This window comes from Glandiceps talaboti, chromosome 17 (genome assembly GCF_964340395.1).
Source record: "Glandiceps talaboti chromosome 17, keGlaTala1.1, whole genome shotgun sequence".
NCBI lineage: Eukaryota > Metazoa > Hemichordata > Enteropneusta > Spengelidae > Glandiceps > Glandiceps talaboti.
The window spans coordinates 16,225,933-16,252,208 of record NC_135565.1 but is presented as its reverse complement, the minus strand read 5'-3'; the positions used below and the strand labels follow the sequence as shown (position 1 = coordinate 16,252,208).

General features: G+C 35.5%; 2 protein-coding genes across 2 annotated transcripts; one reads left to right on the top strand and one right to left on the bottom strand.

Annotated features, from left to right (window-relative positions):
* Window positions 1-866: 866 nt before the first annotated feature.
* On the top strand, window positions 867-9,697 carry LOC144448127 (uncharacterized). The gene is made up of 8 exons (XM_078138280.1): window positions 867-1,107; window positions 3,758-3,953; window positions 4,713-4,871; window positions 5,685-5,917; window positions 6,756-6,907; window positions 7,345-7,461; window positions 8,180-8,392; window positions 9,086-9,697. The coding sequence occupies exons 1-8, from the start codon at window positions 1,047-1,049 to the stop codon at window positions 9,695-9,697; spliced, it is 1,743 nt and encodes a 580-aa protein (XP_077994406.1). The 5' UTR covers window positions 867-1,046.
* Window positions 9,698-13,360: 3,663 nt separating this feature from the next.
* Window positions 13,361-26,142, bottom strand: LOC144448348 (chaperone Ric-8A-like). The gene is made up of 15 exons (XM_078138554.1): window positions 25,873-26,142; window positions 25,486-25,530; window positions 24,334-24,529; window positions 22,885-22,954; window positions 22,290-22,365; window positions 21,568-21,620; window positions 20,376-20,592; window positions 19,575-19,669; window positions 18,906-19,077; window positions 17,973-18,077; window positions 17,607-17,668; window positions 17,073-17,155; window positions 16,356-16,500; window positions 15,547-15,666; window positions 13,361-15,074 (listed from the first exon to the last, which is right to left on the bottom strand). The coding sequence occupies exons 1-15, from the start codon at window positions 25,960-25,962 to the stop codon at window positions 14,954-14,956; spliced, it is 1,650 nt and encodes a 549-aa protein (XP_077994680.1). The 5' UTR covers window positions 25,963-26,142; the 3' UTR covers window positions 13,361-14,953.
* Window positions 26,143-26,276: the final 134 nt, after the last annotated feature.

Sequence of the window (26,276 nt, the reverse complement as noted above, 5' to 3'; positions counted from 1 at the left end):
TTTCAGGTACAGTGTGGAGACCACCCTCTGTACAAGCTCGACTAAATAGATGGTTGTTTGCAGATCGAAGTATTTAGCTAGTCTATTTTTATACCCTTTCCTTTATCAACTCCTATTGTCTACCGCTTTACTTTGATCATGTAGATTCCCCAAAACTGTCAATATTTTACCCACAATTCTCTCTGATTTGTACTCACATATGAAATATAAGCTTCTCAAGGGGGGACCAGTGTTGCAGTGTAGGCGGTTTTGTGAAAAACATTTTGTCATTTAGAGAATTACTTTTAACACTAAATGAACCTATTTTCATGGCTGAAATATCAACGATTTTTGGCTGAAGGAGATGGAAATTTTATGCATTTTTCAGCAGACTTTCTTGAAAGGCACACACCGAACATTTGTGATAAAACCATAGACAGTGATGAAACGAAGGAAATTCATATTTGCACCTGATATGACTTTACCAAAGATACTGATTTCTCTGAATAGGTATTAAAAAAAAGAAATTTACATATTAAACCTCTCTTTGCAGATTGATCACCCAAGTTTGTGATTGAAATTTAAAGTAATTATCAAAGCACGTGTTTCATGCATTTAGTATCCAACATTTGGAACTTTCTTTTTCGTATTTCTGGTACATAATGATTATTCAAATGTAATACGCTGCTTTAAAATTTAAGAAATATTGCTTATCTGGGAATTTATTAAATAAGGAACATCCAAGCATACAAATCAGAGAAACAGCTGATGGTAAAATACTGTACAGTGCCCATCTTTTCTCTGTTCCAGGGCGACAGTGGTGCAGGGTCAATAATAACCGCTATCTTAGGGGTTTAAAATATTTATGCAACGCAGCTAGGGATTCTTATATTCAAAATGGCGGACTAAGATATTTTACCGGGCGAGATTGTTCACGAGAATATGCGACACCAAAATTACACTATATTCTTAAAAGATGCGTCGAAAGAAGAACTTCAGTGAACAGTGTGATAATATAAGTATTGACACATTATTCGCCGGGAAATCAACCGTTGAAATCGTCCTAAATGCGTATTTGGAAGTGTTTCTTTGACGGGACACGGACGATGGCGTCGTCGCTCGGCAAAGGTCTGTATCACGGTTGCTATACACATTTCAAGTTCAATTTGAAGAATAACAATGTCTTGGAAATACTCTACATAACGTTAAATAGTTGTAATTAAATGACAGCTATTTAGAAATTATACGATACGGCCATTAGCTGTCCATATATTTCAGTAATTTGTGATGAATATGAACACACTATTCGTACAACCAGGTATGTCCCTGCGCATGTCACGTTTATATCATAAAGTTCGTCCGTCCTTGTCCGAAGTACAATTTTCATGGAACCCTTCCAAGTGTCCTTATCTTTTGATAATGCACTGCTATGTGATCGATACTTGACATTGACAAAGATGGTTTATACTGTGAACTGAACAGTTAAATCAGTTTAAAGTGCAAGAGTATTATGATAAATTAATGGTGAGGGAGGGAGGGGGAGGGAGGGAGGGGGGAGGGAGGGAGAGAGAGAGGGAGAGAGAGAGAGAGAGAGAGAGAGAGAGAGAGAGAGAGAGAGAGAGAGAGAGAGAGAGAGAGGGAGAGAGAGAGGAGGGGGGGGGGGTGATTTTATAGGCCTAAAGTTGTTTACTGAAGGAAAACGACATCAAAACATCAATGTTTGTATTTTTTTCATAGAAATGGTTTATTTCATTCAGCACGAAATTGTGATTTTGCAATATGTGTATCTTACAGTATACAATCTTGTAGCAGTATCTTATTGGTTCTCAAACATAGCTAGTGAACGGTAACCTGCAATGCGCTGTATTTTAGTACAAACAAATAAGTTTAGAACCAAAATGCAACATTAACAGTTCTTTCAAAAACTTAGTAATTCAAATACTTCTATGGGGAGCAATAAGTATTAGAGCCAAAGACATTCTTTGCCGATATGCTTAATTAAAATATACGAATCTACATGTGTTAATATATGTACACTTTTATTTTCAAGAGATTTAATTTTTACAGAAATAGACACAAATAACAACAGATATGTGTATTTTCAATGGAAATTTAATTCAGTGAAAAGAAGACAGGTGCTTAGTTGCAGCTGCAGATAGATTTATGTTCAGTGGGAAATTATTTCAGTGAAAAACTGTGACTCTAATCCATATTAAAATGAAGAATTCAATATTAGTGCTTACATGTAAAAATATTGGATTTGTTGAAGTTTGACCCATGTATACATATGGATAATGTAGATCATTGGGTGTAAGGTTCAATATATCACCTAATTGCTGACACATTGGGTATAATCTTGTTGTGTATCTATACAATTTACAAATAAATATAGATTATTTAATTAATGTATGTACAATCACAGCCCTTTGTTAACAGAGATGTCAAATCCTATCAAGAAATCTGTAGATTGCATGTTTGAATTCCACTGTTGCTGTTTGTTTCCGAATGGCTTACAATTGTAAATCCTTGGGGTAAGACTTAAAACCACGATTGTGCCTCATTCAACCCAGCTATATAATTGGGGACTTGGTTGAGTAGGGCTGCAATGTAAATGCTTTGACCCCATGCACTTACAGAGACTGCAATGGATTTGTATGCTCCCCAGGGAGTTGAGTAAGTATAATGGGCCGTTGTGCCACTGTAGATCCTTGCCAGGGGTGCTACTTGTTAGCCCCGTGCCTGGGGCTCTCAGGAGAACAGGTGCTTTATAAATAGAACATTATAATAGTGTTTTTGTTAAGGGTTGTAAGCAGGTAAAATCTAGCAGAGTTCGCCAGTAATTTTACCAGGGTTTCCAAACAAACTTATGGTAGATTGCATCGGAAACAATGCAACCTTTAGCCCTTTTCTTCTTTCTGTTACCAGGGTTACCCAACCTTGGCAAAAACACTGATTATAATTATTAAAATGAATGGGAAAGGTAGCAAGGCAAATTGATGAAGTCTATCTGAGTTCTCTAGGCTTTTATTGGAAAATTATCACTTGGTGTTGTAAATTGCACACATTTTCGGTTCATGAGTTACTTTGACCAGAGTTATGTGTACCCTGTTCTTACTTTTTTTCTTTTTTAATTTTTGTGTGTTGTTGGGAATTGCTTCCCGCAGTTTTCTTTTTATGTGGACATACATGTATACATACATAAACACAATCAAACATTTCAACAGAGATCCATTCAGGTTTGGGACTGCATGACAGGACTATTTGTCAAGCTCAATATCACTGCTGTAGAATTGTCAAGGTTTTCCCAGTCAGTCCACAGCCTATCCAGGAGTCACCCAGGCCCGGAAAACATAGCACCTGTGTGCAATTGTCCCCCTGACTGTTCGGGTCATTACTTCAAGCATCTCTGAGTCCAAATTCACATGCTTCTTGTGAATGAGACACAGCTGAGTGATACCCTTTTCTGTCACTAGGTTCTCATACTTAAGCAAGAAAAAAAAGCAAAACAAAAAACACTAACAAAATAGAATTATATTATGACGTGACATGTGACTGCATTGTGGCATACTCAGGGTATTTGTACAAGTGTTTGTGATGGTCTCTAGAGGGCACACTTTCACAAGGGAAGTGTTTAGTCACCAGCAAAAATGAGTTACGACAAAGTAAAAGAGAACAACTGAACACAAACATGTCAGTGGTTTACAAAATCTTACTTTCCACCATATCTTGAAGTATTTCCACAATATACCAATCATGTTAAATCTCTCTCCTTGTACAGCTCGAGCTCCCTTACCTCCAACACGTCCCAAGTCAAGTATCGTTAGACAAACCAAACCACAAATAAGAGAAGTAAGATCAACGGCATCAACACCAACCAATAAGAGGAATACAAGACATAGTAAATCAGATAGTAATATTGCTGCAGCATTTCAGAAATTGAAATTACAAGAAAACAATCATCATGGAAAAACAAGGTAAGAATAAAACAACAAATGTTGGATATTTCGTCGCATCAGTACAATATTAAAGGTGGTATCTGCTAATTATATTGTATATCAGGTATGACCTTATCTGCACTGATATAGACTGGATCACTAAGTCTCTGTTTCAAGTGGCCATATGGATGAGAATTTGGTATTTATTTTGGATTTTTATTTGATAAAACAGCTTCACTATGTTTTTGTACTTGAAAAAATAATGTGAAATAACATATACCAAGTCCATGTTCATAACTCAATACATTGCAAAAAGTGTAAAAAGTTTGTTATTATTGTACGTACAATAACAAACATTGTACACATTGTTTAATGTTTTGCAGTTTATTGAGTTGTGAACATAGACTTGGTATATTATATTTCACATTATTTTTTTAAGTAGAAAAACATGGTGAAGCTGTTTTATCAAATAAAAATCCAAAATGAATACCAAATTCTCATCCATATGGCCACTTTCACATATATTGATTTGTAATTCATATGGCATTACTATACCCGTGTCTCACTAACTCTATGTTTCAAATAATACATTAGGCTTCAATGATATCACGTTATGTTTCACATAGACATGAAATCTTATATCTTGATAATCACATTATTACATTTGTGTCTCAATAAAGCTATATTTCTCATAAAAAAATTGAGCCCTTTACATTTGACTCCAACTTGATCACTAAATCTATATTTGACATCCAGATTAAATCACAGACATTGTACTTGTGTGTTTCTTTGATTCAGTATTTCTCAATCAAGACGAGGATCAACGTATTCAACTCGTAGCAGTGAATGTAACAGTATTGAAGACATAGCCAGAGTTATACTCAATAAGAAGGCTAAAAACATTGTAGTCATGGCTGGTGCTGGAATCAGCACACCTAGTGGTATACCCGATTTCAGGTAACTATAGTAACAATTTAACTAGTAAACATAAACATTGTAGTCATGGCTGCACACCTAGTGGTACACCTGATTTCAGGTAACTATAGTAACATTTTAACTAGTAAACATAAACATTGTAGTCATGGCTGCACACCTAGTGGTACACCTGATTTCAGGTAACTATAGTAACATTTTAACTAGTAAACATAAACATTGTAGTCATGGCTGCACACCTAGTGGTATACCTGATTTCAGGTAACTATAGTAACAACAGTAATCAACAACTACATGTAAACATAGTTTAGAAACTATATGATCTTTCACTAGCATTGCATGCATAGCCAAATGGACCATTCTACCAAATATGTAGCTAAATTTCCTGCTGGGGAACATTACAGTCGTAATAAATCACGCACAGTCACTGACAGGCAGTTGTAATTGGTTACTTCATTCAGTTTACTACAAACTCAACCTCCAAAGTGTTCTGTACAGTTGTACTGTCACAAGTGTAGCCAGTGAAAATGGAGCAGAAACCACTGCAAGCGCGAGTCCAAATAGCCCCGAGTACCCACACTGGAACTCACATGGCATGGGGTTTTGATATTGCTACATATGTTTATCTGAAACGGCAAATTTCATAAAAATCATACATGTGATTATCTGATTTGGTGTGCAAGGAAGACTGCCCTCATTTGTATTTCATTTGCATGTAGGTATGCAATAGGGTTTTCAATATTTCACTACAATGCAAATACCACTAGTATGCACACACACCGATGCAAGTATTCATTGCTACATTTAATAAGTTTGCATCTGTCTTATTTCCTATAGGACACCAGGGACTGGCTTATATGATAATTTACAGAAGTACAAGATACCCTACCCTGAAGCAATATTTGATATTGATTATTTACATCGTGACCCTAGACCATTTTTCACTCTGGCCAAAGAACTGTTTCCTGGCAACTATAGACCAAACTACGTGCACTACTTTGTCAGAATGTTGTATGAGAAAGGTTTACTGCTGCGAATGTATACACAGAACATTGATGGCTTAGAAAGATGTAAGTTTGTATTTCCTTTAGTGATTTGTATGATACTACTAAGCCCCATGTACATGAGATCCAAAAAAAAGTATGATAACTCCTGCTTCAGGCACTACCGCCAGCAATGTGTCCAATTTGGCACATCAATGATGCACAGAAGTTTTCCTGTGATGCACCAAAATTTGGTGTTTTCCTATCTCATACTATGTTTTGATTCTCCAGAAAACACATTATTCATCATGTAAATGTGTAAACAAAACATGACGGCATTGCTTAGAAAGATGCAAGTTTCTGTTCAATTTGATTTTAAGATATTCCTTCATTTACTTGAGAATGAGAATGAAAACAATTCCTTACACTATCTCTTACCTCCGGTACTAATCAAAATGAGTGATTCCCTCAACAATAAATGCATACTGTTACTCTTTTGTGCCATGAACAATTCCTGAATGGAACTGTTCACCCATCAACATCAAGGAAGCATAATCTAGTACTGCTTTTAAACGGTGGATGTCATGTCAATTGTTCAATGTTCGCATTATTACTAACTTACTCCCAGCTACCTCAACAGTATATAACGTATGTGTATGTGATAATCCGTACTCGGATGTTTACACAGTATTCTACAAATACAATGTACAGGTGTATCTGTAAACGCAAATACATATACATTGTTTTCCTATTCTGAGTAATTTTGATTCACCAGAAAACATAGTATTTATCATTTTGTCAGTACTATGCACAATACAGGCACTTCAAATCAAGATTACCAGTCGATCCTTTGCACAAACATCCATATTAATGCAGTAATATGTACTGTTGACTGACATCTTTAATATTTGTATTTTGATTGTAGTGGCAGGAATACCAGCCAGTAAACTAGTGGAAGCACACGGTACTTTTGCTACATCATCATGTATTAGATGTGATTTAAAACACAGTGTAGATGATGTTAAAGATAAAATAATGATTGGGAAAATACCAAGATGTAAAGCTCCATATTGCACAGTAAGTTTATACTTTATTCTATCTAAATAGTTACATATTATTCACTTGTATTCGTCTCAGCCAATGAAAGTAAGAGTGACCCCGGGGATCTTTGATGAAACAAGACAACACCCTTAAGTCACGAGTATTTTCCAGTTGAATGGAGAAAAATATGGGGGAATGGGTTCACAAGCCTAATTTATGAAAATTTGGGAAGAGTAATGGTGACTTTGAATGTTTTGACTCATATTTGAGCACCACAGAATGAATGCTATAGGTGCATGTTGTCATGATGAAGAACAACTGGGGTATAAATCACATACTTTGTGTTCAAATGTGTTCAACTTGGCTTGGCTTGAATGTGGTATAATACATTGTATGTGTGACAAATATTTACCTTTCCAGTTTTGATTTATTTATTGACCCTTTTGATAATGCTTCCTTTGTTATCAATGCAGGGTACAGTAAAACCTGATATTGTATTTTTTGGTGAAGATTTACCGAGAAGATTCTATTATTATTTGAAGGATTTTCCCCAGTGTGATTTGTTAATTGTAATGGGTACTTCATTAGAGGTAAGTAAGTCTACATACTGGTATCATCAAGACTAGATAGAAAGTCAGCAATTTGACATGAATGTTGTTTGTAGTTGATGAGTGTGTCTGTGTATGTGTATGTGTACATGGACATACATGTATATAAGTGCATACTTACACACATACATGGGCTTGCTTACATACATATATGGTGTGTGTACTCTTGTGCTTTACATATATGGCATGTGTTTGTGTGTGTACACATATGAGCAAGCTTGCACGTGTGGGTATGTTTGCACAGACATGTGTCGGCTCACATACTCGCATGCATGCATGTTTCAGTGTGTTGCATATGTCTATGTATGTATGTATGTATGTATGTATGTGTGTGTGTGTGCGTGTGTGCGTGCGTGCGTATGTGCGTGCATGCATGCGTATGTATGTATGTATGTATGTATGTATGTATGTGTGTATGTATATATGCATTGTCTGTTCACTCATGTGCGTACTTGCATGTATGCTCAGTCTGTGAATGCACACACACGCACACACTTAGACAGACAGACAGACATGTAGACAGACAGACACAAACATACATGCAGACAGACACACACATGCACACACACACACACACACACACACGTGCGCGCGCACACACACACACACACACACACACACACACACACACACACACACACACTACATATACCACAGTCCCTATATTACTTATTAACATATCTTATTCATATTTTATCAGGTGTATCCCTTTGCTGGTATTGTTGACTCTACAAGGTCATATATACCAAGACTACTCATCAACAGACAATCAGTTGGTCCATTTGCCAGTAGGACCAGGTTTAATGATGCCACTGAGATAGGTGACATTGTGGAAGGGGTCAAAAAATTAGCTCGTGTTTTAGGATGGAAAAAGGGCATGGAAGATTTGATTCAAGAATGTGAGAGTAAATATGTAAGTACTGTGATTTGTAATGATTTTTTTCTGTTTGATGTATTCATTTCAGAAATTTTGTTGTTGTGTATATGAGTTATATGTGTGTGTGTATGTGTCTGTGTATGTACTTATTTGTGCTTGTGTACCTGTATGTTTGTTTGTATGTTGTATGAATGCTTGTGTATGTATGTATGTGTGTGTGTGCGTCTGTCTGTGTGTGTGTGTCTGTGTGTGTGTGTGTCTGTGTGTGTGTGTGTGTCTGTCTGCCTGTCTGTCTGTCTGTCTGTGTCAGTCTGTCTGTCTGTCTGTCTGTCTGTCTGTGTGTTTGCTTGTGTGTCTGTGTGTGTGTGCATGCACATGCACACAGGTGACCAAGTTTTGAAAATTGACCAAATAAGTAATGGGATTATGAAACATTTTGAATGCATATTTGCAAGTATGTACTACAAGTATGTATGTATTTTTGTGTTTCTGCCTTTGGTGTATTCTCCAATCAACCCAGCTGTGTAATTGGGGACCTGGTAGGATAGAGGTAGTTATATGAAGGATTTAATTCTATGCCCATATATGGATTGTGTGCTCCCCTGGGAGTTGAGTAAAGTGGTCATTGTGCTATTGTAGGGCTGTGCCAGGGTCTAAAATACTTGTGTTGAAAGTGCATGATATGAAAACTAACTTTATTATTCTTCTTATTATTATTGTATAATACAGGAGGAATCTCAAGGGAGATCATCTGCAGATAGTAGTAATGGAAAACAGGATACTGGTGAGAATAAAGATGGAGAAAATGGTATCAAGAATGGAGTGAAATCAACAGAGAATGGTTTAGCTGATAATCAAGATAACGAAGCAACAAAGCAATCGGATAACGGAACTGCCAAAGACAGTGAAAAGACTTGTAATAATGACAATCCTACAACCAGTGGACAACAATCACAACAAACAGCAACACCATCAACTGCTGCTGCAGCAGCATCCAATAGTACAGCTACACAATCAAAACCTAATCTGAAACGAGACAAGAACATTGCACCAAAATCTGCTCCATCGTTGACCCCAAACAGAAACTTGTCAACGAGTGCAAAGTCTCGAAATGAAAGCATATCGGAACTGAAAGTTGGTAAATATGTGTATACACCGAGGCAATCAGTTAAACCTAATGTGAACAAGACTGACTTTAGGTTGCCACAGATATCTAACCATCAATCCAAAAAGACAATTAACTACGTCAGAAGTAGTAGAGGCACACGTTTTGCTGCAACCCAGTCATCCAGTAGTGAGGAGAGTACGGATGACAGCAGTCAATCTTCAGATGATAGTTAGAGTCTGTGATTCACCAGTTACAACGCCAGTGGACTTGGTTTTCATGATGTGTGACACAAATCCTGTCATCTTGCAGCCCTGTCACATGCCATGAGGTCGTGCTGTCACATGCCAAGAAAGTGTTGTCACATGGCATAAGAAGTATAATTCTGTCACATGACAAAAGAGCGCCCTCACACGACAATGAAAATGGTGTCCCGTCATGTGACAAGCAAGCACTGTCACATGGTTTGAGGACAGTGATTGTGTTGTCACGTGACACAAATGCTTTGTCATGTGGCATGAGGACAATAGTTCTGACACATGACAAGAAAGAGTTGTCTCATAGCACAAGAAGAATCCTGTCACATGACATGAAAGCCTTGTCACATGGCAAGTAAAGAGTATTATCCTGTCACATGACAAAAAAGCACCAATCCATGACATAAGTATAATTATGTCACATGACATGAAAGCCTTGTCACATGGCAAATAAGGAGAGTATTATCCTGTTGATTCCTGCCAGGAAAGGTACATTGGACGAGTCATCCTGCCTAATGACAAACTGATTGTATTCCTTTTAAATTACCTTGAATTTTCTTCATAATGAAGACATTATTTTGAAATAGAGAATATTGCAGTATTTACGTGTTTGAATCTTGTACATTTTGTGTCAAGTGTCACAATGACATAGTTTGTAATCAGAAGCAGAGAGTATTACATTTTTACAGTTATTATGCTATCACCCTGTGTCTTACTGAATGTCGTGATGTGGCGCCCTCACACACCAGTCAATCCCATTCAGCAGACCGGAGAGGGTGGAGCAACACAACATATCTCAAAGTCTGGTTGATGTGTATCTTGCGGACAAATCTATGCAGGTGGTTTAAGAATCCTATTTTATCACATTCTAAATAATATACCCTTTTATTTTTGAGGGGATGCCCACATTACTCGATGTCAGAGGTTTACCATGCATTATGTAATTACTTGCACCAGTGCACACATACTGTTAGTATTTACACTGTAGTGCAAGAACAAAAAACATTTGTTGCATACCTTTTTGCGAATCAATGCATGAACATTCCATGTGCACATAAAATTGCATGAACACACCGTTAAATTTATATGAAATTTGCTGTTTCAGTTAGATACATGTAATAATAACATCACCCCATGATACGCAAGTGTGAGTGCTTGTTCATGAAGTATTGGCAGCTCGTAGTACTTATGGCTGTAGAGAATGCTACAGATACTTGTGCAAATACCACAGTGACACATACACATCATGGGATTATGTTATACTTTTAGTATCACATACCCATATCACATGGAATATCAGACCTGATGAGAAAACTTATCACCTTATTTTGGAGGTTATCATGTTATCACATACCCATATCACCCTATACTAGTTGTCATGTGTCACATCCCATATCCCACAGTTTTAAGGATTATTACATTACTACATATCCATATCATCTCCATTTTAGGGGTTATCATATTATCACATAGCCAAATCACCCCAATGTAAGGATTGTCATGTATCATATACCAATTATTACATCATTACCTACCCATATCACCTCCATTTAGGGGTTATTGCATACCAATGTCTCAGTGTGACATACCTTACCAAAACCCGGCCAGTGGGTGCCACATTCCATATCACAGGGGGAGCTTTATAGAAATTGATGTCATATCTTACTACATATCTTCCTATTAAGGGGTATATTGTAAATATTAGACTTATCCCATGATAGGGTACATAGTGCTGGGAGGGGTTTATTGTAAATTATAGCCCTATCACATGATAGGGTACATAGTGCTGGGAGGGGTTTATTGTAAATTATAGCCCTATCACATGATAGGGTACATAGTGCTGGGAGGGGTTTATTGTAAATTATAGCCCTATCACATTATAGGGTACATAGTGCTGGGAGGGGTTTATTGTAAATTATAGCCTTATCACATGATAGGGTACATAGTGCTGGGAGGGGTTTATTGTAAATTATAGCCCTAGGCTATGATATGTTGGGGTGCAAAGTGTTTGGACAGGTTCTTGTATTACATGAGACAAACCGCACAAAAACTTAAAAGCGATATAGAGTTCAGACTAGATGTGATAATTTATTGTATAGAAGACTGTAAAAAGCTGATATTTAATAATTAGAGTCTATAGAAGATAATATTTTGACTTTTTTTTTGCTGACAAACGTACATTTTTAGCATTTCCATTGATCAGAAGACAAAAACCATATACATCTTGTGTACTGAAAAGTTTCCCAAAGAAGTTTTCTCAAGAAATTCTCATCTTTCTTGAAATTGTTTGCAAGTTGAAAACGATTGAGGAATCCATATTTATGAATTAGTGTCAATTTTATTTTGTCATTAAGGATAATATTTACAGTCATTTTTTATGGTAATGGAGCGAGAGTTCTGTTCAAGGTTTTGTAAACTTAAAACGTATGGTATTCTGTAACTGTAGAAAACTGGCAGAACAATCATATGTGTGTAAATGTTGTCAAGGGTGAAACAAGGGGTTGGGGGATGGGATGGGGGTGAGAATAGGGTGGAGAAAGGGGTGGGGTGGGATGGGCATGGGTTGGAGGATGGGTGTCAAGATGGGGGCAGGGTGGAGAATTGGGTGGGAATGGGAGATGAGAATCAGGTGAGGATGGGATGGGATGGAGATGAAGAATGGGTGATTTAAAGACATTATGAGTGCATTACTGAACTTTTTGAGTGTAAATGCATATTAAAGTGTTCTACCTAGAAGTTTTTTTTACAAAAGGCGCTCAGAGGCAGTAAGTCCTCCATTAAAAGGCAGTATTTTCCATTGTGCATTAAAATGATAAACAGCAGTATTCCAACAAACAACTTTATTGTATGTTTTAGAACAAATTGACAGATCAAAATCAATCAATCACACTTTGATTTGATTAATCATCGATGGTTCCAGGGTTTACAAATCAGTTTATTCCAATTTAAACCAGCAATTGTTTCAATACCAAACTGCTATACAAGTATTGTGGCAATGTACATGTTTTCAAACAAATTTTTTGATTGCTTTTAGCTTTACTGGTTATACAGATGATGAAATAAGAACAATTCATTGGGAGATCAAACATAAACTGTTATGCAAATTGTAGTTATGTGCTGCTGAATGAACATTCTTGAAATATGTACAAAGAGATGAGTTAAATATGTCGTTTATGATTTACTGTGAATAGTTCAAAACTTTGTATACTTTAAGCGATATTAAATGCAATGAAAGAAATGAATTTGGTGACAGGTTTTGTTGATTCCTCTTCATTTTGGACGACATGATTTCTATGAACTATAAACACACTTTTGAGAATTCCCAACACCATACAGGAAGAACCCCACACAGCCATACTATCAGACAATTCGGCCAATTTTAGTGTGATTCAGAAATCAAAATCTTCCAAGTTCTCCCCAGTTCACATATGTACCAAATTTCATTACAAGTAGACCAAGTGGTTTTGAGACTTTGTGTATTGACAGACAGACTGACTCATACACAGACAGACAGACAAACATCACCATAACACTAGCTCCTTATGAGGTAAAAAGTAACAATGACATCACTAATAGCCAAATTCCCATATATCCAACATCAAATATTCATCTGAGAATGCATTTTAATTTTATTCTCTAAAATTTATTGTTTTATGACCAGTATTGCACAATACAGAACATTTACGAATTCCAATAAATAACTTTGAAAACTATAAAACTTTGTCAATAGGATAAGGAATCCAAACTAAAAATATGGCATAGTATTGTACAAAAATCCTACAAATAACATTACTACTGTTACTACTGAGGATGGACAGAATAACTTTCAAAGGTTCTTACTGACTAAAAATGACTAAATATAATGAAAACTAAGGAGGCCTGTAAGGTACAATATTACAGATTTTGTTTAGGTTAAGGGGCCTTTCACTTAACATAACTAGCTCGGTTACATTTGGTTCAACAAACTCGAGCTTAGTTACATTTGGTTCAACAAACTCCCTGGCTTGACTACATTTGGTTCAACAAACTCCCTAGCTTAGTTACATTTGGTTCAACAAACTCCCTAGCTTGACTACATTTGGGTCATCAAAACTCCCTAGTTTGATAGCATTTGGCTATTCAAACCCCCTAGCTCGGTTATCTTTCATTTAAAAAACTCCATACCTTGATTACATTTGGTTCACCAAATACCCTATCTTGGTTACATTTGGTTCAAACTGCCTAGCATGGTTAAATTAGGTCAAACAAACTGCCTAGCTTGGATACATTTACGTGGTTAGTCCAGCAAATTGCAGTCATGCTCCACACTTACAGAGAAATCTTAACTTAGTGAAGATGGTCTCTATGAATAGAAAACTGGATTGTATATCGAAAAGGGAACTTACAACATCTCTATCTTGAATGGTGCATCATGGGAAATGTGTTGTTCTACTGATAATGAATAGTTTTATAAACAATCAGTCACATTTAACCAGAAATAATTTATTCATGGTTACTCAGACCTATGCTGGATGTCTAACTTCTAATCACCCCAAATCAGAACTGTTTCTCAGTAATCTTTTTAGGTTTTAACATTTTTTTATCACGTGAATTCTTGCATAATCATCTGACCAAAGTAACAACTCATACATTTCATGCAAATGAGCTCATTCATAAGTAACTAGAATTGACAATATTTTGCTTGTCATATTTGTCTAAAATTCATTTTTCTGGTCCATAATTTTGACTACATACATCATGACTACATACTGCAAATCTGCTTGATTAAGCTTAAAATGGTGTCATTTATACAAACTGAGTTGACGACATCAATTTCCAATGTGTCACATTTCAATTTGAATGAAAAACAAAAGTTTTGTGTGGTTCAGCCACTAGGAATGCTGTTTGGATCCAGCTTTTTTTAAATAGGAAGTGAGGCCAGAATATATGTAAGTGTGAGTACTGCCATGTAAGGGTTAAATTCGTCTATCATCTATAACTGTAAGGAATTTTCCATCATATTTTCGCAACGTCATAATTTCACATGTTTTTGCACTGGGCCTCTTCTTTTACTCAAATCTTGTTGACTTTTGTGTACTACGACGTGATAAGCATCAATGCAAAAAATATTAATTTCTCATTTTAATAATTGACAATCATGTAACGCTTCCTCTACAAATGGATTTCAGTGAATAACTCCTAATGTTAGGTTCATGCTAACAACCTGGGTTGCAAGTACGGTGTCTATTTTCATATCTAATCCACATCACTTAAATCACTGTCTTGGTCTTCAGCTAATTCAATTTGATTAACAGCTTCCTCTAGTGGTACAGGTCGACCATCAGCACCTACTTTCATGGGTTTTATCACACCCTCTCTGTAAAATAACAAGTGTGTATCAATCACATATGTACCATAGATAACTTAGTACTTGCAACTGTGCATGCATATACAATAGTTGATTTTCTGCTTCCAATATGTATTCTTGAAGTCAAGCATATTAACCAGCTAATTTGCATAAATATATCTTATCTTGACAATTTATTATTCATATTAACTAGCTAATTTACATAAATGTATCGTACTTCACCAATTTGTCAAATATATTAACCAGCTGATTTGCATAAATGTCTCTTACTTTGACAATTACCAAACATATTAACCAGCTAATTTGCATAAATATCTCTTACCTTGACAATCTGTCAAACATGTTAACCAGCTGATTTGAATAAATACATCGTACTATGGCAATTTGTCAAACATATTAACCACCTCACTTGCATAAATATATCATACTTTGGCAATTTGTCAAACATATTAACCAGCTGATTTGCATAAATATCTCTTACCTTGACAATTTATCAAACATATTAACCAACTGATTTGCATGGAATTCTTTTTGTTCCTCTGTCCAGCCATCAGTAGGGTTTGGTTTCTCATCCTCTACTCTCCCAGTTATAGGATTAATTCTACATCAGCAAGATGGAAAATATTTCTCTCAGTATAATTATACAAAATAAAGTGGGTTTTTTTCAAACAGTTGTGTTTATCATGAGTTAATGCATGACCTTTGAACTCTGGGTACAAAACTACTTTGTGTCTGTCTTATCTCAAAAGGCCAAATTCATTTCAAGTTCTTAGAAACCTGTGTGTTATCTTCAGAAATCTTCAGCTTTCTGAAAATACCTTCAAACATCTGCAAACAGGTGATGATTAGCATGTAATAAGTATACATTATAAACACACATGCCGGGCTTAGTCTCCAGTATTTAATGTTCTGCATATTTTGCATATTAGCCGAAATATACACTCTCAGATTTCCAAATGGGTTTGGAATCCCAACCAAGACTTGCCCCCTTAAGTTACTGACAGGAATCTCACCACTGTTAATAGTATTTATTACACACTATAAACCTAGATACTTTCACTACTACAAAATTTTGCAATTTTACAGTCGTCAGCAAGTTCTCAAAAAAACAATTTTCTCTAATTACCAGACTGATACATTGTGTGTGCATGTGCAAGAAGGCATTTTAGTTTCTATTTATTTTTGTGTATTTGTTTTCCAGTGAAATTAGTGAAAATAAGTCTTTAGCAAAAATTTCCAGGTTTACAGTATTCCTTGATATTCTGAGGTGACATTTTTACAGGTACTCACTTGTTGCGAACTTCTCTGTACTCCTCTGTATCACTGTCTTCAGATGAACTGTAATCTCCATTCCCTCTGCCACCAGCCATTAATCCTCGTTGGCATAGCAACCCAGCAGCATTCCCATATCCTGTGTATTTTATCAATCTGTCCACTATCCAATCAAAAGACATGATGGTTAGCATGCATAATAGTAACATCCAATCAGAAGACAGTAATGTGTAGTATGGATAATAATGACAAATGAAACCCAATCAAATTATAACAATGGGTAATAATGAAAACAGTAACATCCAATCAGAAAACAGCAATGCTTAGTAAGGATAACACTGATATCCAATCAAAAGACAGCAATGGGTAATTACAAGGACAATGATACCACTCAGAAAACAGCTGTGGATTTCAGATGATAAACTATGATACAACAACAACACATTTATAATATATGACAATATGAAATAACTTAAAATACCCAAAAAAGGAAATACCTCTTAAATTACAGTAATGATTGAAAACAGACATTATTTTATAAAACAATACACACAAGGATTAGAATGATTGAATTAAGAATGAAAATCTCAAGCAATTAAAATAGTCCACCACGGCAAAATAATTTGTCGTGAAACATGTTTTTTTTTAATAATTAGAATTTGTAATTATAATTCAAAGCAAGGTGTATAAACAGAAAAGAGAAAATTCTAATTGTCGATAGACTTGTAAACTCACCATTTTCTTTGCAGAGTACAAATAGGAAGTCAGCCACAAGGTCTTTGATTTCAGTCGATGGATTGGTCATTAAACGTACAAGTCTGTCAAATAAGTAACAGCAATGAGATATGACCTATGACCTGATGCTCAGTAACTCTACAATAGTATTATACCTCAGCCAGAGAGTAAAAATAGAATAAGAAGACTGACTCATGCATGCCTATAGTAATACATGTGTAAGGCGTGGAGCGGAATTATTTTTGTGAAGTGTCTCAGTGTTAAAATTCTATTTCATAATTCAGGTAAGGAGATTTTCACTGATTTCAGAGGTGGAGCAAATTTAGAAATTCACAATGTATGTATGTATGTATGTATGTATGTATGTATGTATGTATGTATGTATGTATGTATGTATGTATGTATGTATGTGTGTGTATGTGTGTGTGTGTGTGTGTGTGTGTGTGTGTGTGTCTGTGTGTGTGTCTGTGTGTGTACGTACGTATGTATGTATGTACATACGACGTACACACATACACATGCATGTGTACATACTTATTTCTAATAGATTCCCCCTCTTCTGGAAGTTTGGAAGCATCCCTCAAAGGTGGCAAAATCTGAAAGAGTAAGAAGAAATTGTATTCAAAATTGTGCTGATGTAGAGGGCAGTGGTTAAAGACCCAAATCTATTTTGAAAATAAATCCTGTATTTCCAGTTTGAATGTATGTAACTTGGCTTGTTTGTGGGATACAACTATGTAAACACAAGTGTAGTATGTTAAAATATGGAGAAAATAATGATTTTGAACATTTTGACACAAAACTAATGGACAATGCGATAAGGTACACTAACGAGAAGAGAAATCCTGTATTTCTCTGGAAAAGTCAAAAAGTAAAATATACAGTTTCAAATATACTCACCTCCCTTTTCATGTATTTCCTTAGATATCTATTAGCTTTGCATACTGCACATAGTGTACTCAGTATAGGTGTTAAACTTTCTATCAAATTGCTACCTTTACCACCCTGTCAAGATAACACATTAGACTGTTAGACTGGTCTCAAGTTGATAACATTCTTCCAATCACTCATGCCTATTTGTGTCTACTATTCCCTTTAAATGATAACTGCATAATGGACAGGGTGGGGCTGGGTGTTTAAGAGAATCTTTTAAAAAACAGTTTGTTTAAAAGAAAAGTACTTGGCCCTTGCTTGTTTGAGGGCGCTAACACAGCTCAGTATGGTACATATGTATGTTTGTTTCTTGACTCTCTGAGGCAATATATGTCTATGGCAAGGATCGCCACTGAACAGTGCATGCATTAGGAACAAGCTTCAACTGTGAGTATACTGTGCATAATTTATGTGAAATGCAATCATGAAGTTTCTCTCCAGAATCCATGTTTATGAAAATGCCTGAAAGTTTATTTCTTCCAGGAGCATTCTCAATTCACGTAGAACACACCTTGGGGACCTAATTCCCAAAAAATCTAAGTTCTTCAAGTCTCTCCAACTTTGCCATATGGAAGCTTGTTCCTGGTGCTTTTGAAATAGCAAAAAAAATGTACCATCTAATTTTCAAGGAAATCAATATGTTTTATTTCCCCATAGAGTTAGCACAGTATTTGGTCACCACATTGGATTCTACAATGGCGGCCATATTGGATTCTAAAATGACTAAATTTTGATATTATTTTGTCCTCTAGTTCATAAATTTGTACAGTGACCCCATGATTCTCTTTATTAATTTTTAACTGAGAATAGATCAAAAGTTTTCTTGGACAAAGTAACAGCAAGAGTTTAGTGTTAATTTCTGAGGTGATTCCCCTTAAAAGTGACTAAGTTAACACTTACTCTCTCCACTCTCTTTTCAAGAAACTGTTTAAGTACAACTCCAGTATCTACATAATGATCTTTAATAACTTCATGTATTGGTTCTCCACCAGCAGCACCCTCATCAACACATTCAGGTGTTAGTTCCCTGATGGCACATGGTGGCATGTTTGTCAGTAGATTCACTGAATGACTGTCAATGGAATGAAATGAGGCTCATTAAGAGAGACATAGTCCCTATTTTTGACATTCATTAAATTGTAAACTTCAATTTTTTTCTCCATCAAGTTAAAACAGCTAAAATATACTCTTCGACTACATTTTTTCTCTGCCAAACAACATACATTCAACGTAATTTTGGTACAAAATTAACGATTAATATTGGTAGGTAAGTTAGAGAAACAAACGTGTATTATGAATCAAAGCCTGTTCACATAGATGTAAAAGATTCAATCTGTCCATCTGTATGTCTGCCTCTCTCTCTCCCTCCCTGTGTCTGTCTGTCTGTCTGTCTGTCTGTCTGTCTGTCTGTCTGTCTGTCTGTCTGTCTGTCTGTCTCTCTCTCTCTCTCTCTCTCTCTCTCTCTCTCTCTCTCTCTCTCTCTCTCTCTCAATATCATGGAAATTATTCAGTGAAACAGATTTCATTACACAGAGTTACCTTCTTCTTTCCATTTAATACTTTCCTTACCTTTGCAGTTCTTCTGATTTTTGTTCAGATGATGTTTTACATAGAAGTAATGTTTTGATTGTTGATCCTAATTCTGTATATACAGTCTCCTCCTCCTGGTCACACAACACAATAATTATGTAAAGACAAAAATGACAAGAGATTGCATGAAATGTTTACATAGATGTTGATAGATTATGCTTATTGGTTTCCAAGTTTGTCTCCACATTTCCTACAAACAGTGGCTGACATTGTTGAAGTTACACTAAAAACTTAGAAATACAGCTGTTAATCGAGGCTTTGGTTTGCTAAGCTAGATACAAACTAAAACTAATGTTGTTCGATGTTGTAGATTACACAAGTGGATGCCAAGTCATACGTTCAAACAGAAAATATGATATTTATTCCCTTGTTGTTTGACATTGATGACATGCATGTACATTACTGGCTTTGTTGTACAAAATATGAGTCAACATTGAGAAATGCCAGTTTTCACCTCATTTTCTCTTATTTTATGCAGCAAGTATAATTATGTTACTATTCCTCATTCAGCTGGAATATAGTTGTGATGTAAGAATTTGTCACTATGAGCTTTTAGCATGTACTGACAAGGCCCCTTAGGTCACTGATAATTTCCTCGGCTCAACAAAGACAAATATTGGCGAATAATATGACAGAAGACCATGATGCACAAAATACCCTGAGTCCCACACTGGCGCTCACACAGCATGGGGCCTGTTATTAGTACATATGTTTATCCAAAACAGCAAACTGTCATAAAAATATGTAATAATAACTAAATATACATAAAACCATACATACTTCATCCAATGCTCCTCTCTTGACACTCATTGTAACATTAAATAAAGTTTTTAATATCTCCATGGCTAAATCTGCATTACTATCACTAATACTCTGATAACAATGACTGCTGTCAACTTCTTTATTTTCAGTGTTAGCGCCCTCATCTTCTGAACAGGTAGATTTCAGTGTCACCACCATTAACCGCATTGATTCTATTTCTCCTTTGAATTGTGGTCTGAGGTCAAAAAAAGTTTTGTTTAACACTTCATAGAACATTAGTAGGTCTTCTTTTAACTCTTTAATTTGTTTGCAATCTACGTAAACAAGAACTAAGAGGTATTTATCACATCAGAAACACTTCCAGGTTTGTAATAACTTCTGGGTTTCAAACACTTATGACATCTTGAGGATTCAAACGTCCATAACAACAAAAAGGAAATAATTATATAGAAATGTACTAGATATGGCATGACAAAGACTCATCTGGCAATACATGGTTTAAATGGAAAGGGACATTGCATATATTAGCAAAATTTATGTAGAAACCTAGGGTTACAGGAGAATGCCATGCCAGGAAATAAAGACATTTTCACAAAACCATGAGTCATTACGTACAATTATTTGTGATTTCAAGGAAACATCAAGTCCATCTTGTGCCTTTATAGGGTATCTTTGCTGTGGGCCATTGCATTATGGGAGTCAGCAGAAATAATGTATTCAATGGTTGAACACTGAATATTCATGAGTACAAAATGCTGTACACTTCAGGGTGAAACAGGTGTCCTGAATATTCAGTGTTCAACCACTGAATAATGTATTTCTACTATCTCCCATGATGCAATAGCCCACAGCAAAGATACCCTATAAAGGCACAAGATCAACTTGATGTTTCTCTGAAATCACAAGTAATTGTAGGTGATGTAGAATCATGAACTGACTCTCCAGAACCAATAGTTTCTGAAAATGTCTCTATTTCCTGGAGTGGCGTTCCTCTTTAAGACTTTCTGTCAAAACCAACTACACCTAGCATTGGAAAATACTTCTACTTCCTGTTTCTACCACATGGTGGCGCTCTCCATATTGGTTTGCCATTAAGCTCTTGGCTGTAGAACTTGTCAAAACATAACATCATAAGGCAAAGTTACACTTCACATGAAAACATGATCAAGTACATTTATTGAAAGCCTACAAACACAAAAAAACACCATACCTTGATTCTGGACAAAGCGCTGTTAGCAGAAATAACATCCTCATGTCAAAAAACTGCCAAGAAAAAAGATCACAGGCAAGAAAAAAAAGCACTTATTATTTTTTCCTTACAGTTACCAATCCAAAGCTATCTAAATATAGTAATAGCAGGATAATCATATCATATTCAGATCAAAAATTCATCAGCCATTTTCGAAAGAAGCATCGCAGGAGGACAGCCAAAAATTAGAGAATACGAGAGCTAAAATTGTCACCAGACAGTAGAACAACAAGGAAGCAATCAATGATGAAGTTTGTGAGTTCTTATAGTGTTGTAAAACTAAGTATAACTATTTACACTTGTTTAGATTACCGCTGACTTTGTAATGAACTGCTGGCAAATAGACACTAAATACACTATTGAATCATGGGAGTATCTTTTTCCATGGTTGAACTCGATTGGAAAATACAAGATTGTCTATTTCCTTGAATTTCATTGCCGCTCGTATTGAGCATTGATCCCCTTGCTGGATTGCATGATTTAGTGAACTCTGTTATCGTAAATGTGTTTCTAGATGGTGAATACTACATTTCATTTAGGACCACTGTCCAAGAACACAGCTTTCAATATGGCGAATAGTATGAAGGCATTCAAAGAATTCAACTTTTTTGAGGGAGGAATTGGTCCTTGAGGCATATTCTATCATGTCTTTGTCCAAATCAAGGTTAAAACAGTAGTCGTACCTTTATCTGTGCATTTATCTGTGGATCTCTGTATAACTTCATTCTTGCTAAAATAGCATTAATGCATGAACTTTGACTGAAATAACAAAAATAAGTCATGATATTTTAAATCAGAATATTTTGTACGTGTAGTTGACCTGATATTTGACAATTATTTTAAATGATCACTTTACATGACATTACTCTTCTCTATTTGATTTGTATACTAATGTATATATATGCTGTAGAGACAGAAGTCTAGGAAGACAATATCGAGACTTTCACACTGTATCTCAAATCAGTAAATGACTCATGAATACCTCTAGCCAAGTCCAGACAATGGCTTCATTCTTTAAAACAGATTAAATAACACATCTCAGTACACTGCAAGATTTTAACACAAAACATCTGAGAAATTCAACAAATCTAAAAAAATATCGTTATTTGAAGATTTCAGAAAAAAAAATATCAATGACATTCAGAACATTAATTCAATAAAGAAAATATTAAAACTCTGTCGGTTGCAGATATTTTAAGATTTTTGATTTTGAGTGAAAGTCATCTCCGTGACACATACTACCTTGTTGTAAAGTCTAGAAAACCCCAATAAACTCACCTACAAAGTCGTTGTACTGACGTACTGTTAAATACTAAATTACACAAACATTTTTCAGCCTCTAGTGTCACTGAAATACAAACAAATCCAACAGAAATAAATTGTAATATTTTGTTCTGAAAGGGATATTATTCCCAAGTAATTTTCTATGTACAGCCATGAAAAATATTTGTGACCTAAGGGGCCTTGTTACTACAAGTCATGATATGAGTACTGACAAAATATTTTCTCGGTGAATGAAGAAATATTGGGGAATAATAATACAATACAATACAATACATGTACAATACAATACAATACAATACAATACAATACAACTTTATTGATCCTTATCAGGAAAGTTCAGTGTCTGCCATAAAAACAATTTAAACAAGTAAATAAAAACAATAAAAAATAAGTACATAAAAGCAAAACTTTTACAATCAAAATACATACATAATCAGGATAAAAGAACAACAACAACTTGAAAAGTGTGGCAACAGCTAGACATGTGAACATGTAGGGCTACAGTCAAGGTTTGTCTGTTGGTTGTGTAATTAATTGCTGCTGGGATGAATGATTGCTTGTAGCGTGTTGTTCTAGTGCGTGGTAGTCTGAGTCTGCTGCTTCTATCTATTCGTTGACTGTCAAGTTCTGACCTAAGTGGATGTGTGTCATCAGCTAATATCATTCCCAGTCTGTCTGTAGTGTGTCTGTGGTATATGTTGTCAATGTTAGTCTGTTTTTTACCAACCACCTCTCCCACTTTTCTGATGATTTTGTCAAGTCTGTCTTTGTCTTATTTAGTAATATTTCCAGCCCAACATACTCCAAAAGTAAAACCAGTGCTCAAAGTTGAAGACAAGTATAAAACATTTGTAGTAGATCTATGCTAACATTAAAAGATCTGTACGACAGCTGTATTTAATATGACATCAAACACTTGACATCACAATAAATGTTAACATCAAACACTTGACATCACAATAAACACTGACATCAAACACTTGATGAACAGCAGTTGTACTAAATATGACATCAAACATTTGACATTACAAAAAATGTTAACATCAAACACTTGACAACACAAAAAATGTTAACATCAAACACTTGACATCACAAAAAATGTTAACATCAAACACTTGATATACTACAGTTATACTTAATATGACAATAAACACTGACGTCAAACACTTGACATCACAATAAATGCTGACAATGACATCACACACTTGATGTACAGCAGTTGTACTAAATATGACATAAATTCAAACACTTGACATCACACACTTGACATACACAAAAACTGCTCACATCATACACTTGTCATGCATGACATATGGCATACACTTGGCATTCACAATAAATGCTGACATCATGTACTTGACATACACAATATACGGTGACATCACACACTTGACATACATGTACACAATAACTAGTGACAGTGACATCACACACTTGTCATACCTTTGTCTTCCATTTCATGTACAGCATCTAAATCAAGTCCTGCATGTTTCATTAGAATTTCCACTCCTTCTCTGTCCGCCATCTTATACAACTTAAACTTATCACGGCTTAAAATGCGTAACGTCTGAAGACATTGGGCATGGCACTCACTGCTTCTAGGCAAGGCTACACTGTCTAGAATATACTGAATTAAGTTCTGTAGAAAGACAGAGAAAAGACCATGAAATAAAAATTGTCATATTAGTTATAACATACACAGAGTACTGCAATTACCATACCACAGTGATATGGCATATTGCAGATTACTTATGTACTCTCTCTGTTTGATACAATTACAAGGAAATAAATAACAAACCGTTCACATTTTACACTTTTAAGATAAAACGACTGCAATTTCTTGCTACGTTTAGTGTGAATGAAATCAACCAATTAAACAGAATGCCACAAGATGTAGAGATTGATGCAGGCATGAATGGCTGCATGGTGATATGTTAAATCGTGGCATGTGTAGTTTCTTATGGGTGTCTCTGTGGTTGTATTGAACAGGGTGAACAGTAATCTGTGATGTACTGTATCTCTAGACACGTATTGAACAGGGTGAACAGTAATCTGTGATGTACTGTATCTCTAGACACGTATTGAACAGGGTGAACAGTAATCTGTGATGTACTGTATCACTAGACACGTATTGAACAGGGTGAACAGTAATCTGTGATGTACTGTATCTCTAGACACGTATTGAACAGGGTGAACAGTAATCTGTGATGTACTGTATCTCTAGACACGTATTGAACAGGGTGAACAGTAATCTGTGATGTACTGTATCTCTAGACACGTATTGAACAGGGTGAACAGTAATCTGTGATGTACTGTATCTCTAGACACGTATTGAACAGGGTGAACAGTAATCTGTGATGTACTGTATCACTAGACACTAGTTATTGAGGGAACAAGATTTCTTTCAATCTGCTTGACAATTATGTGAGAGATTCAAATTTTTGCACAGTCCTTCATGAAAATATCTTTTTCGCAGGACTGCACGAGAATTATTGCCGAAATTTTGTGAGAATTTCAGGAATAGACAGTCATTTTCCCCAATATATAAACATACATTACAGGATCTTGAAAAATAATCATATGAAATCAGTTTACCTTTTTCAATTCTTCATTGAATGGAAATGAGAATGTGCCAGCATTCTGTAAAATAGATCAAAATAAAACAGAGAACTAAAGTGTAAAGTTTTACATACCCTAGAAAAATCCTAAAACAACAGCATTAAAGACATCACCACTGTCATTGCCAAAACCACCATGATCGGCATCATCACCCTCATTGTCGTCATCGCCGTCATCATCACTATCATCATCACTATCATCATCATCATCATCATCATCATCATCATCATCATTATTCACTCATTCATTCATTCATCCATCATTCATGTCATTATAATATTCAAATCTGTTCTCAACTAAAAAATACCATCTATCAAAGTCAGCTGTTTATATACTACATTCGCATCATTTTTAAGTACTCACTTCTTTGTTGAATTCTTGAAATTTGGCACTAATATCTTCCTCATTCCCAGACTTCAAAACGGACAACATCGAACGAACCAGATCTTCCATCTTCTTGCACTAATGATAAACCAATAATTATAATTAAGTCTGACAAACTCTGCCTTTTGAGACTTTTAAAATGGTTTCATTTGTTGCAAACTTGAAATTGTTATATTTCGCAAGACAACATGCATTAATCCATACAAGCTAGGACCATACTAGTACACGGTACCGATGTATACAAGTGATGCCACGGGGCAGGGGAAGAAACAGGAAGTACTATTCAAGAAATCAATTTTATAAGAAGGAACGTCACAGGCTGTAGTCCGCTATTCTGTTGATTACTAACCAATCACTGCGCCCGACAGAGACAAGAAATATTC